We start from the raw sequence: 15,405 nt of genomic DNA, 5'->3' as shown, positions 1-15,405 counted from the left end.
CGCTTCGGCCATGTGTGATTGCATCTCGCCGAGCCCTCGGCGCCTTTCATATTTGCAGCCTCCTTTCCCCTCGTCGGTAACCGCGCTCTTTATTTGGACCCGCTTCCCTTTCGGTTGAGATGGTAGAATACCGTCAGGACGGCGCTGATTAAAAGCAAAAGAGAAGCAGAGGGAGCGGTGGTGGTCACGTGACTCGATGGTTAGTCGAGAAAAACCCCAGTCGTCTCTATGTGCCGCCGGCCAGTAACCGCCCCGACTCTGCGTGCTTGTCCCCGTCTCTCTGGCCGTCCGAGGCGGTGGATTTGTGTAATGTGAGCGTCTCCCAGCTCCGCTCAGACGTATTGATGAAACCAGGCAGACGGGCTCGAAAACAGCTTTTATTTTGAACGGACACGGACGTCACCCCCCCTCCGCTCTTGTTTTGTAGTCCATGTTTTATCTTTCATTGGCTTTTCAAAAAGAAAAAAAAAGTATAAATAGAGACTCCTCAGGGAGCGGCGTCACGCTCTCCCAGACAAACGTGGCGAAGCACTGATGAAGACGACTTCCCTCCTCCTCCCAGCCTTCACGGCGGTGCTGCTTGTCCTCCACCGCTTCTCTTCAGCCGCCAGTTGCCGTTCCTCACTGGAAGTATCCCTGAAAACTGAAGCTTTGCATAAAGTTTGAATCAAGCGCGCGGCGTATCAGCTTTTAGAGTCACGTGAAGTACGGTACTACGCGGTCCGTACGGTACACCGTTGTGAACTACAATACAGTACTCTGAAGGCAGCCGATGCTCATAAAGGATAAATGTAGCTGTGCAAAGACACAAACCTTACGACTGAACACCTGTCACTTTGGATTACAGGCTCCGATGCTTTTGACATATATTCTGAACTGCCTCAAAGTTTATCTGAAATAATGAAGCTTTGCGGGAGTCCGTCGGCTGAAGTCAGTGTGCGTTTGTCACCCGGTCGGGGAGTCGGGTTTGTCTTCGCTGTGCATTCGTTCAGATAAACCTTTTCCTGAGAGGAACGGAGAGCGAAACCGTCTTTACTTTCAAATAAATTGGGCACGGAGTCCCAGGGCTTTGCTCGTGGTTGAAGCGGCGGGCGCCGTAAGACGACCCGGGTCTTGTCTCGACCTCGGGCCGTGAAACTTGACCGCGGCTGCAGGTTACCGCTCGAGTTGCATGTCGCGAGGCGATGAGTGACCGTGGAAACGCGGCTCAGCAGCTACCGGGATCCTAGAGAGCCTTTGTTTACACAGCCAGGCTCTGCTACCGGTAGCGTTAGCATTAGCCGAGCGCTATCCAGCAGAAGAATGGGAGGAGATAGAAAACCATGCAAATGAAATTCCACCGACACTGACTTGTTATGGATGCAGCTGCTCACCGCTCGGGGCTTTAAGCACAACATTCTTAAAAAAGGACTTTCTGTTGAGCTGCATTAAAAACCTCTCCGGGAACCCGCAGCCAGTGAGTTTCACCGTGTAAAAGTCAGTGTTAGTGGCCGAGACCAGCCGATAGAAACACGCCTTCCATTTCACAGTGAAACTTCCAGCCTCGTGACGGACGAGGGCCGGATCCACCGCAAATCTCTGAATCTCCGTGCAGTTTATTTGATTTGCGTGTTTGCGGCGCCGGATGCTTCGCTCAGTGCCGCCTGTTGACAAATGGGTTTTTATCTGCGGACTCGGTGCACGTTGGCCCCGAAGCCCGTGGATCTCCTGAAGGCCCGGCCCTCCGTTCAGTCGGTCATTACAATCAGTTAGTGTTCAAGGTTAAAGGAACAGATCATTCATTGTTACACGGAGATCTTTGCGAGACCGTATTGATTAGTGGTCGGCTCTTGTCCCGGTTCTAAACCAGGAAAAGCACAAAGCGAGTTCACTTTAAGTTGGACTCTGGAGGTCAAACCTTTCCGTGTGCTCCTCCTGTCGAGGGATTCTCTTCTGCCATTTAAAGCAGAATCCTCCCGCCGTCCCAGCCTGTCCTCCCGCTTACTGCCCCGAGGACGGCCGGCCCGAGGCCACGGGTTTCATGCAACACAAAGAGAACGACTTAAAGTGCGGCAGCGATGAGGATTTCTAAAGATGTTATTTTAACGCGCGAGCGACGTGAAGCCCCTCCTGGTTCTCAGGAGGGGCTTCACGTGGAATGGAACGGCCGAGAATGCGAGGCCTGTCTACTGCTCCGTAAGATGAATTAAAGGAGGTTCCCAGTCAGTGCTGCAGACAAACATGAATGGATCCCTTCCGGGAAGTTGCAGTGAAACCGCCTCTGAGTTTCTGTCCTTGGATGAAGGGGTTTGTCGTTGCCATCGGTTGTTTCCCGCTCCATGTTTTTCCAAATGAAGGTCCGGGGCCCGGTTCCACTCGCCGCTCGCCGTCCCTGCCGGGGGGGCGGGTGGGTCGCCGGGTGAAGTCAATCCGATGTCGTTCCGTCGGCCCGGGCCGCCCTGCCCGCACCCCGGCGGCGGAGGGAGTGCAGGGCCACGGCGCAGCAGCCCCTCAACAGGGAGCCGATGTGGTAGGCGGGCATGACGTCGGGGGCCCTTCCCCTGCACAGCCAGGCCATGGTGGGAACCACCGGCACGGCGAGGGCCAACAGATCCACCAGGAAGTAGCGACTCCAGTGGCAGAGCTGAGGGGCAAAGCTCTCCTGGTTCGCCCCCTGGGGTTCCCCCTCCTCCCGCTCCTCCTCCTCCCCCTCCTGCTCCTCCAGGGCCGCCGCTTGCCGCCGGACAGGAGGGGAGGCGGCGGGGAGCGGCTGGCGGGTCTGCGGATCCACCGAGGCGTCCGTCGGCCTGTCCGGGGCTCTGGGCTCGGCGACGTACGGCGGCAGCGCGGCGGGTAACGGGGACGGCAGCGGCTCCGAGGAGGCGACGTCGGAGGTCGCGAGCGAGATGACGCTCAGCTCGTTTTCGGCGCCGTCCTCGCCCAGCCAGGTCATGGTGGGGCTGCAGGCCTGCGAACGCACACGCGGCTTCTTCTCTGCCGCGACGGCAGGGGTGGGAATGGGGTCGCTGGCGGCGGGCGGCGGCGGCGGCGGCGTGACGGCCTCCTCCTGAGGTAAATGCAGGAACAGGTGATGGTGGGGGAGGTAGGTGTGTCCGCTACACCTGCAGCCGCTGCTGAGCGAGTGGCAGGAATGGGACACGGGCAGCACGGCGCCCCCGCTGCACATCCTCTCGTAGGTGGAGGAGCGGGTCATGGCCGGGGGCCCCCGGGCGGGGCCCCGCGCCGGCGGCTGCTCGGACAGCAGGGCCGCCTCCAGGAGCAGGTGGGTTTGCCCCGGGACGGGGCGAGACCCTCTGCCCGTCTCGCGCTCCAGCTGCAGGGCTTCGCTGCTCAGCCGGCCGGAGGTACCGCTGCGGCTCAGGGTGCCGGCGGGGGAACAGCCGCAGGAGCGAGATCGCCCGCCCGCCCGCGGCTCCTTCAGCCCCGGGTACGGCTTGAGATCCTGCGGCTCCTGGTCCCGCACGCCCAGGTTGGACCGGACGGTCTCCACCACCCCCTGCAGGTGCTGGATCTCCTTGCGGGCCTCCTTCAGGGCCAGCTGGGCCTCCACCCGGTGGCACTCCTCCTCGATCCAGTCCTCCTGCATCCTGTAGAGCTGAGTCCTCAGCTCGTCTATCTCGCTGTCCCTGGGGCGGGAAACCAGACACGCCGTCTTTAGCGGGCGGACTTCCTCCCGAACGGCGGCGCCCGAGCGCTCCCGCTCACCTGTGCTGCAGACGCTCCACGTTCTCCCTCAGCCGGGCTCGCAGGTGGCGGATGCACACCTCCTTCTGCTGCAGGGGCGTGAGGTACTGCTCCGGGGTCGGGGGTCGGATCCCATGGTTGTCGCCGCAGACGGCGTGCTTGATCTGACGCCTGGACAAACACACAGAGGCCGAAGGGGGGGTAAGACGTGGCGGCGGGGAACGGATCATTGACTGCGAGGCGCCGCTGTTTGCCAGTCGCGTTGTGTTTCAAGGCGAGGACACGCAGGCGGACGGCGGTCTTGCTGGCAAAGACCGGGTCGCGAACACTGGTGCCTTCCCTGCCGCTCGCCTTTTTCATATGACTGTGTTTGGCCGTTGGGATTTTACTTCCATATTTCACGTTTAATTTCATCCTTCATAATCAGCCTTGGAATTTGTAGTGGAAGAAAATTTGCACGTTTCTTGGTGCATATTTTTTCATTTGCCTTTTTGCTTTTTCCTTACCCGCGGACCACCGATGTTTTTATGCTTTAGCCTCTCAGACTGGCCGTACCAAGTGATCGGCAAACAGCGTCGGTGAGATGATGGGATGTCGGTGGATGTGAAGCAGAATGTTAGCAGTGTGTGGCACCTCGGTGTGCTGGGGTAGGTGCGTGCTGCGGGGCCGCCCTCCGCCGCCCTCGCCCTGCCAGGGTAGGTGTTTGTGCTGGAGGTGTCGGTGTGGGCGTACCGGCCGGCTCCGCCGCCGCCACTGCCGCCGCCGCCGCTGCTGCTCGTTCCCACGGAGCGCCTCGCAGAGAGAAAAGACACCAAAGGTTTCTGGCTGATCTCAGGAAGGGTCACACTGGTGGAGATGTGCACGTGAAGCTGCAATACCTGCGCTGACCTGACGAGGGCTTTCTGCTCGGCGTCACAGACATGGATGGGCCTCCTGGAGAACGGGATGCTAGCAGCCGTCAATCCTGGACTGACACACACACACACACACACACGCGTCAGAGGGAGATGAGAAAATATTGTAGATGGATCCCAAAGCACTGCTATTTACATTTCCATCAGGCTATCATTAAAGAAGCGACAGAATAAACTAAACACGTGGACTCTGACTGTTTCAGAGGTTGTGACATAAATGTTTGTAAAAAGAGAGAAAGGCAAGAAAAAAACCTTGAAAATCATTTGGAAAAATGAGAATCGGACATTTGTGTAAAATACCAAGGAATGGCTTTAACCTCCCACCCAAGGCCTTTGGTTCATATAAAGTCAAGGTTCAAGAGATGTCTCATAAATTAACCAAAAGTAGAACCGAAATTTCTAGAGTCTCAGCAAATGTCTAGATTTATGATTCTCCAAGAATAAGCCGTTACAGAAAAGTATAGAACATAAGCACTGAGAAAGAGAAGCGTTCCCTTGTATTTATAGGTCACTGGTGTGTGTGTGTGTGTGTGTGTGTGTGTGTGTGTGTGTGTGTGTGTGTGTGTGTGTGTGTGTGTGTGTGTGTGTGTGTGTGTGTGTGTGTGTTATTCACTGGATGTCTGACAATAGTCTTATTAAAGACAGTCTCAGCCAGTAGCAGACAAAGCCTCCTTTCTCTGCTGACTGACTGACACACACACACACACACACACACACACACACACACACACACACGGAGGACGGTGTGTGCAGAGCTGCACATCAGCAGAGGTCAGAGGTGATCGGCCGCGGTCACGGCCTGGAACCGGGCTGTTAGCGGGTAACCAGGCGGTCACCAGCTGTTGAGGAGTTTCTGTGCTCCACCTGCTGGAGCGCTCAGCGCTGTATCTCACCATGACATCACTTCCTGTGAAAAGAACGGTGTACGGTAGCATCCAAGTCCCATGGGACCGTCTGCGGTTCGGGTTCCTCAGTTACGATGATGTTCCTGTGGGCTAGCGGAGCTGGAGCAGCCGCTCCGAGGAATGCGGGAATGTCGGTCGGAACTCAGCATCTCCCACTGATTGGCCGGATTATCCTCTATTATCTAACATCTCAGAGCTCAGGAGGAGCTCAGGATCCAAACAGGCCAGCATTCTGTGGACGCTCTGCCAATGTCACGGCACGTCTGCGTCCGGCCGGGCCTTGATTTTCCAAGAGGAGGCAGGTGCAGTCATGTGAGAGGATGACACCCTGCAGGCCCCCCCCCCCCCCAGGCAGGACCAGGGTTTGACCTCAGTCATGGCGGCCTCCCAAGCCCTCCATCTGTCTGCCCTATCATTATGGGATGCAGCCTGATAATAGCGCCAGTACTTTCATTAACCCCCCGCTGCTGCTGCGCAACAGGTGTGCGCAATCCGTCTTACGTAAGAGGCGCGCGCGTCGGTGTTTACACGGAGGCGTGCGTCGCGGATCGAAGTGCGCGGGAAGACGTGATGGAGATCTGCCTCCTCCTCTCTCTCTCTCTCTCTAACACACACACACACACACACACACACACACACACACACACCGGGCATCGGGACGCGGGGTCTGCGGCATTTGACGGCTGAGAGCCGCGAGAGGACGTCACTGCTGGGGATGGAGGGGGGGGGGGGGGGCAAACAGGAAGTGGGGAGCAGAGTTGTCTAATGGTGGTGATCAAATCAGCCCGTGTCCTACATACTGCTACCTGAACGCATCACGGCTCTGCGCGCACACACACACACACACACACACACACACACACACACACACACACACACACACACAGCTGCTTACAGTGACAGTAGACATGTCGGCCGCTGGAAGTTGTCCCCGGGCGCGGTGTTCGCTGCGGGTCGAGAAGCTGCTGCTGGTGCTGGTGATGATGATGATGGTGATGATGGTGAGGAGGAGGAGGAGGGTGATGGGAGTCCATCCTGCAGCCATGAAGCCCGGAGAGCAAATGAGGGAACTGCGACGGCTGCATCGATGCCTCTTAAAGTGACAGGAGGTGGAGGTGGAGGAGGAGGGGGAGGCGGTGGAGCTCCGGGATTATCACGCAGGATTAGCGGCTCCTCTGCGGGCAGGGCGGTCCGGTGTGCCGGCACGGAGGGGCAGCGGGCCGAGGACCCTGGGTAGAGAGCACAGCACTAGGACCGCAAGACAATCCCAGTTCTCTTACAGTACCGACACAAGTTTAAAAAGGCTCAGAATAATCCCATTTTACTAAATCACAGGGACTTTTAGGAGGCTGGGAACAAAATTGTACTCCAAGGTCTCGGAACCCATCTGTGGTGCTGCCGAGTGGCCGAGAAGGTCCTTCAGAAACCTCTGGAGCTCCTGTGTGAAGGCGGAGGTTGGAGACCCTGGAGATCCAGCTGGTGGACACGGTCTTTGGATACAAACAGCACACAGATGACGGAAGGATATGCTTGGGCATACACACACACACACAAACACACCAAAACTACAAAAGCACACTCTTTAAATAATTTATTTCAACTAAACAGACACCTCTTGACCCAAAAACCCAGCCCAAACGTTTCAGAAAGCTGAAGGTGGTCAGCCTTTTTAAATTCATTTTAAATATGAACTCTTGGAATTAAATACGTCGTGGTGACTTGCAGCAAAGGGGGTTAACATCAGGAATAAGAGGACCTTCTTTACCATTTAGCACCCAAGCTTTGTACGGATGGAAAATCACATTATAAAACATTATTAAAATATACATTTGGCGAACATGTTGAAATCCCAGTCTGAAAGGGGTTCAAACGTTTCACAGGTGACACGGCAACAGTATCTGCAGTGAGAAGAACTCTTCTCCAAGTCAACACATGTGACGCTGCAGGAGGAGCGAGGAACCGCAGGGAATATGTAGGAGTAAATTAGAGTCATTGAAGAAAGGCCATAAACATAAACAAACTTTGAAACATTTTACACTCGGTCCGTAGGGCTGGGTTGAACTGTGCTTGGTTCCTGCTTCAAACAAGGAAGAAGGCAGGTCCAGGCGTCACCACGACGTTCTGGTAAGGTCCGTCCTGGTGCAGGTGGACGGCTCCTTGTTTTTTCAGGACCAGGAGGCAGTAGAAGGTGGTGGCAGCCTGTGAGCGGGACCTTCCTGCACACAGCTCCTTCAGGCTGAAGCTGCTGTGCTTTTTGATCTGACACACACACACACATAAATTTAATCTCCAAACATCATCCCTAATCCTGCCCTGGTCAGCTCATCTCCAAATCCCTGTCCACAGTTGACGCAGATTTGATTTGCCCTTGAATGTTAAAGAGCAGTGATGCAGCATGAAATATTGAGGTCAGTGTGAATATGCAGCTCTCTGGCCAGAGTGGAAGTACGCAACGCTAATTCTACCTCAACTAGTTTGTGTCGCTGCGAGGCCTTTATTTTGAAGCACCTACTTTGAGAGCGTTGAGGAGATCGAGTGCTTCTTTGGTCACCGTCCTCTCCGAGCCGCGGCCCTCTGGCACAGACTGCGGGTTAGAAATACTCCGGTCAGAAATGGCAGTGAAGTGAACGGGCTCGACGGGTCGCTGCGGACGAGAGTCCTTGTTGTTTGGGAAACACAAGCTTCCCTGTGAAGCACCTGGGTACTGAGGGATCTGGCCTGGCTGTCCAGCTCTGTCTGGGATGGATGGACACACATGGAGTCCTCTGATGGAACTTCAGGATAAGTGTCATCTGGCAAACTTTCTCTCTTGGCATGCAAAAAGAAAGAATTTTAAAAAAAGTCTTTAGACGAACACGCGTAGGTTGTCTCTCTGGAAACGTGTAGGCTCACTTCCATGGACCGGTGGAAAGTCAGGTTGCCGCTGCTTTGACGGAGGGGCGAGATCCCGCTGCTGTCTGTTTTTTCACACTCCAGCGCTGAATCTACGGCGGCACTGGCGTGGAGGTCAGCGCTGTGCCTCGGCCTCGGCGCTGCGCAGAGATTATGCAACGGTAGCGTGAGGAAGACGTCTGATGAAACATAAGGACTGAACTGAAGCTGCGGAGACCAGCAGAGAGCGAACTCTACATTCCTTTCTAAAAGTCCAGTTGGTACCTTCACACATAGATCACACCGGCTTCCAGGATTCTACACGTCTAGATTCTAAAGGTTCTTACTCCTTACATCGTGGTAACTCAGGAAACCTGGAGGCCCTACTGGTGAATGACTCACTCCAACTGAGATTCCTCAATGTTGTCAGGGTCCATAAAACACAAGGTCAGTTTATATGAGGTGACTACAACTTTAGCAGCTTGATGACAGAATGAGATATGAAAGTTTGAATTTTATAACGCTTTATACTTGAGAATTAACACAGGTCAAAGTGATGGCGGTCGAATGAATCATCTCTCGTTGGTTTTCAAGTTTTCCAGTTGTCTAGTGGAAAGATTAGATGATGTTTCCGAATCAGTCAGATCCTTTAATCGTGATCAATTTAGCGAACAGCGGCCGGGTTGACAGCTGTTCCCTGGGTATCATCTGTTTCCCCCAATTCATTTCATCATGCTAATTGCCTCCATTCAATTTCATGGGCCTGGACGCAATACTGTTTATATATAGTTTTCCGCTAAGAAGGCAAGGTAAAAGTAGCACGGCGGTTGTTTTGGTAACCGCCGACCGACGAAAACTGTATCTCGGAAGTTCATTTGACCCACGGCGCTGTTCACGTGAAAGATCAAATTGGAGACGCTCTATTTTAAAAAATGCCATCGAATCACACTGCTGTCGTCATCCCTAAAGAATGAAGTCAGTGGCAATATTTTGGGAAAAGAGCAAAAGGTGTGGGTTTGTCACGTCCATCGAAGAACTGAGCCCTGAAAACAGTTGTAGACAAGAATCCGGAGCCTGTTTTTTCAATGCTTGAATGTATAAAGTCCTACCCTCTGAAACTTTCTGCTCCGTCACCTCGACTTCCTCACACACATATTTCACCAGGTGAAAAGTCCTGGCAAAGAGCTGCAAAAGCAAAACAAGACGCTGATATTAAACTAAACGATCAGCGTTGAAAAGGTTTGTCTTTTCACCTCTTTAATGTGCGGCGCTGCGACAGAGGAACACGGCTGCACAAAGAGGTTCTCTGCAGTTCTGTCCTCCATCCACTGCATGAGCTGCCGGGTGGGAGGGGCCATGTCCATCGGGGCCAGCAGGTCTGAGAAATCACAAAGCTGCGCCCTGAGGACGTCGTTGGTCAGCACCTTCACCGGGTCCACGACCAAGAGTCGCTTCGTCTTCTGTCGCTTCCTCTCGGAGCTCGCTAGGGAGAAACGGCCGAGGTTCACGCTTGCTCTGCTAGACTTACAAAAAGCCGGTTCGGTTTGGAACCTCGCGCCCGGGTAAAAATCACTGCCCTGGTTTTCTGCGGGTCAAAGGAACGGTTCTCTAAAAATAAACCACGCTTTTTTTTATTTTCTCAGCTCAAAGTAGTGTGAAATTTCCTGTGCCCCCGATAGCCCCCTTGACTTTAATTTGAGCGGGTGCACTTGTGGGATCTGCGCAAACGTCAGGACACGAGCGATTATGTCCTGTCCGTGCACAGGGGCTCCTCTCTTCTATCCATCTATCTATTTCACTTTGGTTAGCCCGCCACGCCCGCCTCGCCCTCCCCTTGCTAGCTCGAGTGTGTTCCCGTAGAGACATGTTTTCTGACAAGTGGAAAATCCAGATGGGTGTACTGTAGAAGGGCAGGACTAAGCATTCGTTTTAAGATACATATGTTCTGTTGTTGCACAAATGAGTATGTGAGATGCCCGTGGTTTCTCAGACTGGCTACTGAGGGGACGCGGTGTGGCAGGGGTTTGTTTTTGCCTACGGGTGACCGGCACGGGTTCGAGGGCGAAGGCCTCCTCCTCATCATTGACGAGAGGGGTTTTGTTTGGCGACGGAGTCCTCTCTTTCGTATAGTCTCTTCTGTCAGCATCTGGAACACAAGGGGTTGTACTTAATGTCAAGGTACTGGAGAAAAACCTCACACTATCAGTGGGATTGCCAATCAAATATATTACTGACAGAAAGAAGGGGAAACTGGAACAATAGATATGGACAAGTAAAAGGGAACAAACAACTCAGCACATTTTGGTTCACATTGGGTATTTTTTTCCCAATCCATCCAAAAACCCTTCATCCACTTGTGTTTCTCAGGAAGGCAGCTGGAAATTGTCAAGTGAAGAAAAAAAAAATCCCTCCAAAGACTGAAGATTAAAGTTATTCAATGACTAAGTGGTTGAGAAAATAATCCCCAATTAAAAAAGTACAAATACATTCTGATCAAACGGAAAATCCTAAAATACGCACGCATTCCTATCGACCACTGCGACAACATCGCAGCTGCTCGGCGGGAGCTGGTGCTACTATTCATTATTGCTAATGGACAGAATGTACAGGAGGTTTGTCAGGACACTGTGAAATATTAATCAGATGGTTTTACCGTGCTGATAATTGAGTACAGAGTTCTCCGCACACTCATGCTGCGGCTCCGGCGGCATGAAGTCTGTGGACTCAGCTGGATCACCAAAGTGAGTCAGAAAGTCTAAAAGGGAAAATAGAAAATAAATAAGAGGAATGAACCGCTGTTACCGTTTTGAGCAGTGACTCAGGCGGTTCCCTGTTTCCAGGGCAATGCAACAGTTTTAATTTTGGCAGCTCTACTTAGAAAACAGATGTTTTCAAATTGGGGGGGGGGGTGTTCTCTAAGTCACTCTCCAGTTTTGTCACAATCCATGTTTTTCAGGATAAATGTAAATTGTGTCGTTGACTGGTACTTGCTAAATGTCGGCAAATGTTTAAAATAACAACAAAGCAAATAAAAATCAACACATATTGTCCTTTTTTTCAGGGCAGATACAAGTATGTCTGCATGTGTGTGTGCGTGTGTGTGTGTGTGTGTGTGTGTGTGTGTGTGGGGCGGATGGATCCAAGTCACTTGATTACCCAGGAGCTCCAGTCCTGCACCCTCGTCCCCGAAAGCATCACCTTGTTGAGCCAAACTCTGGAAGCTTATATCTAGCAGCCCCGTCTCGGCGCCCCGGGATTCATCTACAAGAGTAGGGGAAATGTTAACCTCAAATGATAAAGCTGGTGGAAAAGGGAGTGTTTTTGTTGTTGAAAATCCCTCAAATTTTGGAAGTATTTTCAGCTGTGGAGTTGGTGAGCTGGTGAGTATTCAACTCACCTAAATGCACAGCCAAACCTAGCTATCCCTCTTCTCACATCTATGAAAGTATGTTTGTGAGAGCTAAAGAAATTGTTATTTTACAACTTCATATAATTACTTGACAATGTGACAAAAAGCAATAATACGTGTCTCGATTTAAAATGATAGACTTGGTCGATAATAGTCATGCTGTAGTCCTGGTAGAAATCGGGGGTCAAATGTTGCTTTGGAGACCAATGATCACTTTTTTATGACATAGTTCTCTGCCATTGGCCCCACATGGTGGTGGTTCCTTTCTGGTGTTTGACCTACATTTCGGGATAAATCAATTAAAGTGATGCTGTGTGACTCCCATTATGCAGATGCAGCACATTCAGATCCCAGAGCCAGATTGTGTGTCAGACAGCACAGCACACCAACCCCCTCGCCTATTACAAATTAGATTACATATTTCTAAACAGAATACGTGTTGACAGCGGTTGTGCTTAGGTTTGTTGTCAGCTACTGTTACTTTATATGAGACACAAAGGGATTAGAAATATGTCCTATAATACAATACTTCCTAATCAGGCCACGTGATTGTTGGTTATAGTCTCCTCATTAGATATGCTGTCAGTAATAATACTGAGTTATATATTTCTCATATAGATCAATGTGATGTGATTGGAGAGTCAGAATGTAGACGCAACACAAACAAGATGTAAAAACAGCCAAACCTTGTTCTTGATTCTTACCAAATTCCGCCAAACTCAGAAAGCTACGACCAATATCTTCTTTCAGAGTGATTTCCTCTGATCGACTCTGGTTCAGAGAACTGTGGTCCGTGACATCCATGTTACTTGCGTTCCAGTGTAAAGAGAGCATAACGTGAATTTGACAGAATATCCCTCAAAGGTTCGATAAATCAAATGAAGAGCTACATTTATACCACCAAATATCAAGATAACAGAAATGATCAGGGTAAATGACAAAACAAAGACGCTGTCACAAATCAAACTCATTTTGAATATCAACACTTTTCATCTGATCCTAACCCTGAACGGGCTAGCATTTGTCCAGGACTTCCACAGCGGGAGAACACCGTACCTGGGACGGGGCATCGGGGCATCGAAGGCGGTGAAATCCTCTGTCAGGGTAATCGCTTTGACAGTGGCCTCGTGGTCCTCGGCGGGCAGATCCGTCAGACCTGGGGTGGAGAAATAGTGCTCATTTTCCTACATATGTCAAGTTAAAGCTCAAACCCATTGGTTTTGATATCTGAACTGATGCCATCAGTTACTTCTTTTAGTTGAGATGAACAGCATTCTTCAGACTCAGCATACCTCACTAAGTTGCTGTGAAGGTTTTTTTCCTCAAAAGGGTAAAAATACACTATTGGTCGGCACAACAAACACAAACTATATATATAAAAAAACAACAGCAACAAAACCCTCTTTATTCTATTTGCTTACATATTTCAGCGTGTCTTTCTTCTGACCACATCCTAGTCTATATCCCAAGTGCTCTTTTCTTTTCCTCCAATATTGACATGGTCTTTGCTTCTATCTTAATGATCTACCAGATGTTTTCTCATGTGTTAAAGAATCACCAGTCTTTGTGTAGCTTTTACGTCCGTTATCTTTACATTTAGTTTTCTCACACACCCTCCCCCCCCGACTTGACTACATCTTGTGTCGTTTTATTTTTCAGTTTATATCTTGTCTCTGATGCCATCAGAGGGAATGTTGCCAATTCTTGACTGCACTTGCACTCGTCCTGTTCATGAACAACAACATCGTCCTCGGTGGTGGTAAAAGTGCGGGTGAGAGAGTGTGTTTGTGATGTAAACCAGTGTTTCCTAACATTAACATTCCTAACATTAGTGTGCCGTGAGAGATCATCAGGTGCGCCGTGGAAAAAGACCCACTTTCACCCGATTGGTCCGAAAATGATTTATCCAACGCAAATAATGTGTCTTCCTATGTCTATGTGGGCAGCGTGTCCATTCCATGGCAACGGGTAGTGAATTAACCTGTGCGTCTGTGTATCAGAGTGATTAGTGACGCTTTGCGTGATACATTTTTAAAATAAAAAGTACTTGTATCTGCGTAAACAAACAGGCAGCGTTGTTGAAAACTACCGAGACCAGTGAGAAAGCAGTGAAAGCTGCTATAAAGTTGCTGAACTCATCTCTAAATCCAAACAGCAAAACATTAATACGACCTGCCGGCAAAATTATTGGAGAAGAAACGCTCGGCTCTGGCGTTGATAAAGAAATAGCCAGAGTTCTCTAAAATAATACAATTTTCAGACATATTGATGACATGTCTTCAGACATCGAAAAAAGTGTTCAGGAAAAGTTGCATACCAGTGGAAAATTTGCATTGCAACTCGACGAATCTACAGATATGAGTTATATTAGATTCCACACTAAATAAGTTGAGACTACGGTTTCATTCTATTTCGTTAAAAAATGTTTTTGACATATTATTTGGTGGTGTGCCGTGTGATTTTTCTCTTGTGAAATATGTGCCGTGGCTCAAAAAAGGTTGGGAAACACTGATGTAAACAACTGGTGATAAAGGCTGACATGGCAGCTCCTGGAAAGTAATGCTGTGTCACCCTCTGCTGGTGACATCTGGGTTAGAAAATAAACCCAGATTTGGATCGTAACGTTGGAGTGGGTGAAGAAAATAAAGGTCCCCCTCAGTAAAAGAAAGAGGAAAGGTGAATAAAGTGACTTCATTGAAGTCTCCTGTTGTTCAGCCTTCCGTCTCTGCATCCAGGAGAGGACGCGACACCGCACATCCATCATCTGACAAGCCCGCATCTTTATTTCACCGCAGAACACTTGAATTATCCCGCAAACGCCGATACCTGGACGGAAAACCACCTGGACTTTAACCAGGGCGTCGCCGCAGTCCGCCAGCAGGTACTTGGCTTTCCTGGAGAAGATCCGCACCACGCCGACCAGCAGGTGTCCGGACGTCCGCAGACCGATGGTCATCTGCAAACACGGCGCTTTTTAAAATGTTTTAAAAGTTCACGGTGGGGAAAGTTTGTTGACGTGTTTATATTCTGGGGGAAAAGCGCCGACCTTCGGGGAGATGATGTCCCTGACCGTCGTCTCCAGGTCGCATTCGAACACCTGGGCTTTGGTGAGCTTCCTCTCCCAGTGAGCCGCCAGCCAGATTTTGGCCAGAGGACCGCGTTTGGAGGTGAAGAGCTGCGTGTAGAACATCGCGTTGGACCGGAGAGTCGCCTGGGAACGGAAGAAAAGGTAAAAATGTATTCGACGTCGCCATGAAAGTGGAAAAGTCGGTCGGTCGGTTAACCGTCAGCTAGCTGCTAGTGCTAACCAAGCTAATCACGTTGATGCGGAAAAGAAGCGGCCGCCAAACGGGACCCGCGACTTCAACAAGCTCGCGGTTCAGTCGGTAACGTGTTGAAATATTTCAAGATAATTCTTTAAGAAATATCTTTTCGGGGAAGAAGCTGCAAAAAAACCTACAACAAAAAACCCTGTAGGCTAGTTAGCTTCACCGCGCTTTTCACACCAGGCGCGTGCCGTCAACGCTTCCGCGCGCGCCTCCCTGCCGGCGGGAGGGAAAGAAGAAGAAGGAGGAGGAGGAGGATTCTGACTCTGGATCTGGATCTGCTTCTGCTTCTCCAT

General features: G+C 50.9%; 2 protein-coding genes across 4 annotated transcripts; both read right to left on the bottom strand.

Annotated features, from left to right (window-relative positions):
- Nucleotides 1-364: 364 nt before the first annotated feature.
- snpha (syntaphilin a) lies at nt 365-6,574 on the bottom strand. Of its 3 annotated transcripts, none has more exons than XM_086159096.1 (5): nt 6,399-6,574; nt 4,563-4,653; nt 4,417-4,476; nt 3,706-3,855; nt 365-3,626 (listed from the first exon to the last, which is right to left on the bottom strand). In XM_086159096.1, the coding sequence occupies exons 2-5, from the start codon at nt 4,604-4,606 to the stop codon at nt 2,405-2,407; spliced, it is 1,476 nt and encodes a 491-aa protein (XP_086015222.1). In that variant the 5' UTR covers nt 4,607-4,653; nt 6,399-6,574; the 3' UTR covers nt 365-2,404. The 3 variants fall into 3 exon arrangements, with proteins under 3 accessions (XP_086015222.1, XP_086015221.1, XP_086015220.1); XM_086159095.1 differs by having other exon boundaries at nt 4,318-4,476; nt 4,563-4,648; nt 6,399-6,572; XM_086159094.1 differs by having other exon boundaries at nt 4,318-4,476; nt 6,399-6,570.
- A 601-nt stretch (nt 6,575-7,175) lies between these two features.
- rad21l1 (RAD21 cohesin complex component like 1) lies at nt 7,176-15,008 on the bottom strand. The gene is made up of 13 exons (XM_086159964.1): nt 14,830-15,008; nt 14,610-14,739; nt 12,840-12,939; nt 12,488-12,591; nt 11,531-11,635; nt 11,028-11,129; nt 10,374-10,520; nt 9,628-9,857; nt 9,484-9,559; nt 8,396-8,535; nt 8,201-8,311; nt 8,016-8,087; nt 7,176-7,762 (listed from the first exon to the last, which is right to left on the bottom strand). The coding sequence occupies exons 1-13, from the start codon at nt 14,971-14,973 to the stop codon at nt 7,583-7,585; spliced, it is 1,641 nt and encodes a 546-aa protein (XP_086016090.1). The 5' UTR covers nt 14,974-15,008; the 3' UTR covers nt 7,176-7,582.
- Between the last annotated feature and the right edge of the window lie 397 nt (nt 15,009-15,405).

The sequence above is a fragment of the Fistularia commersonii genome, chromosome 14, assembly GCF_037954325.1.
Source record: "Fistularia commersonii isolate RoL2024-O1a breed Wild chromosome 14, RoL_Fcom_v1.0, whole genome shotgun sequence".
NCBI classification, from domain to species: domain Eukaryota; kingdom Metazoa; phylum Chordata; class Actinopteri; order Syngnathiformes; family Fistulariidae; genus Fistularia; species Fistularia commersonii.
Note: the sequence above shows the minus strand (reverse complement) of the source record. Positions and strands in the feature narration are given on the sequence as shown.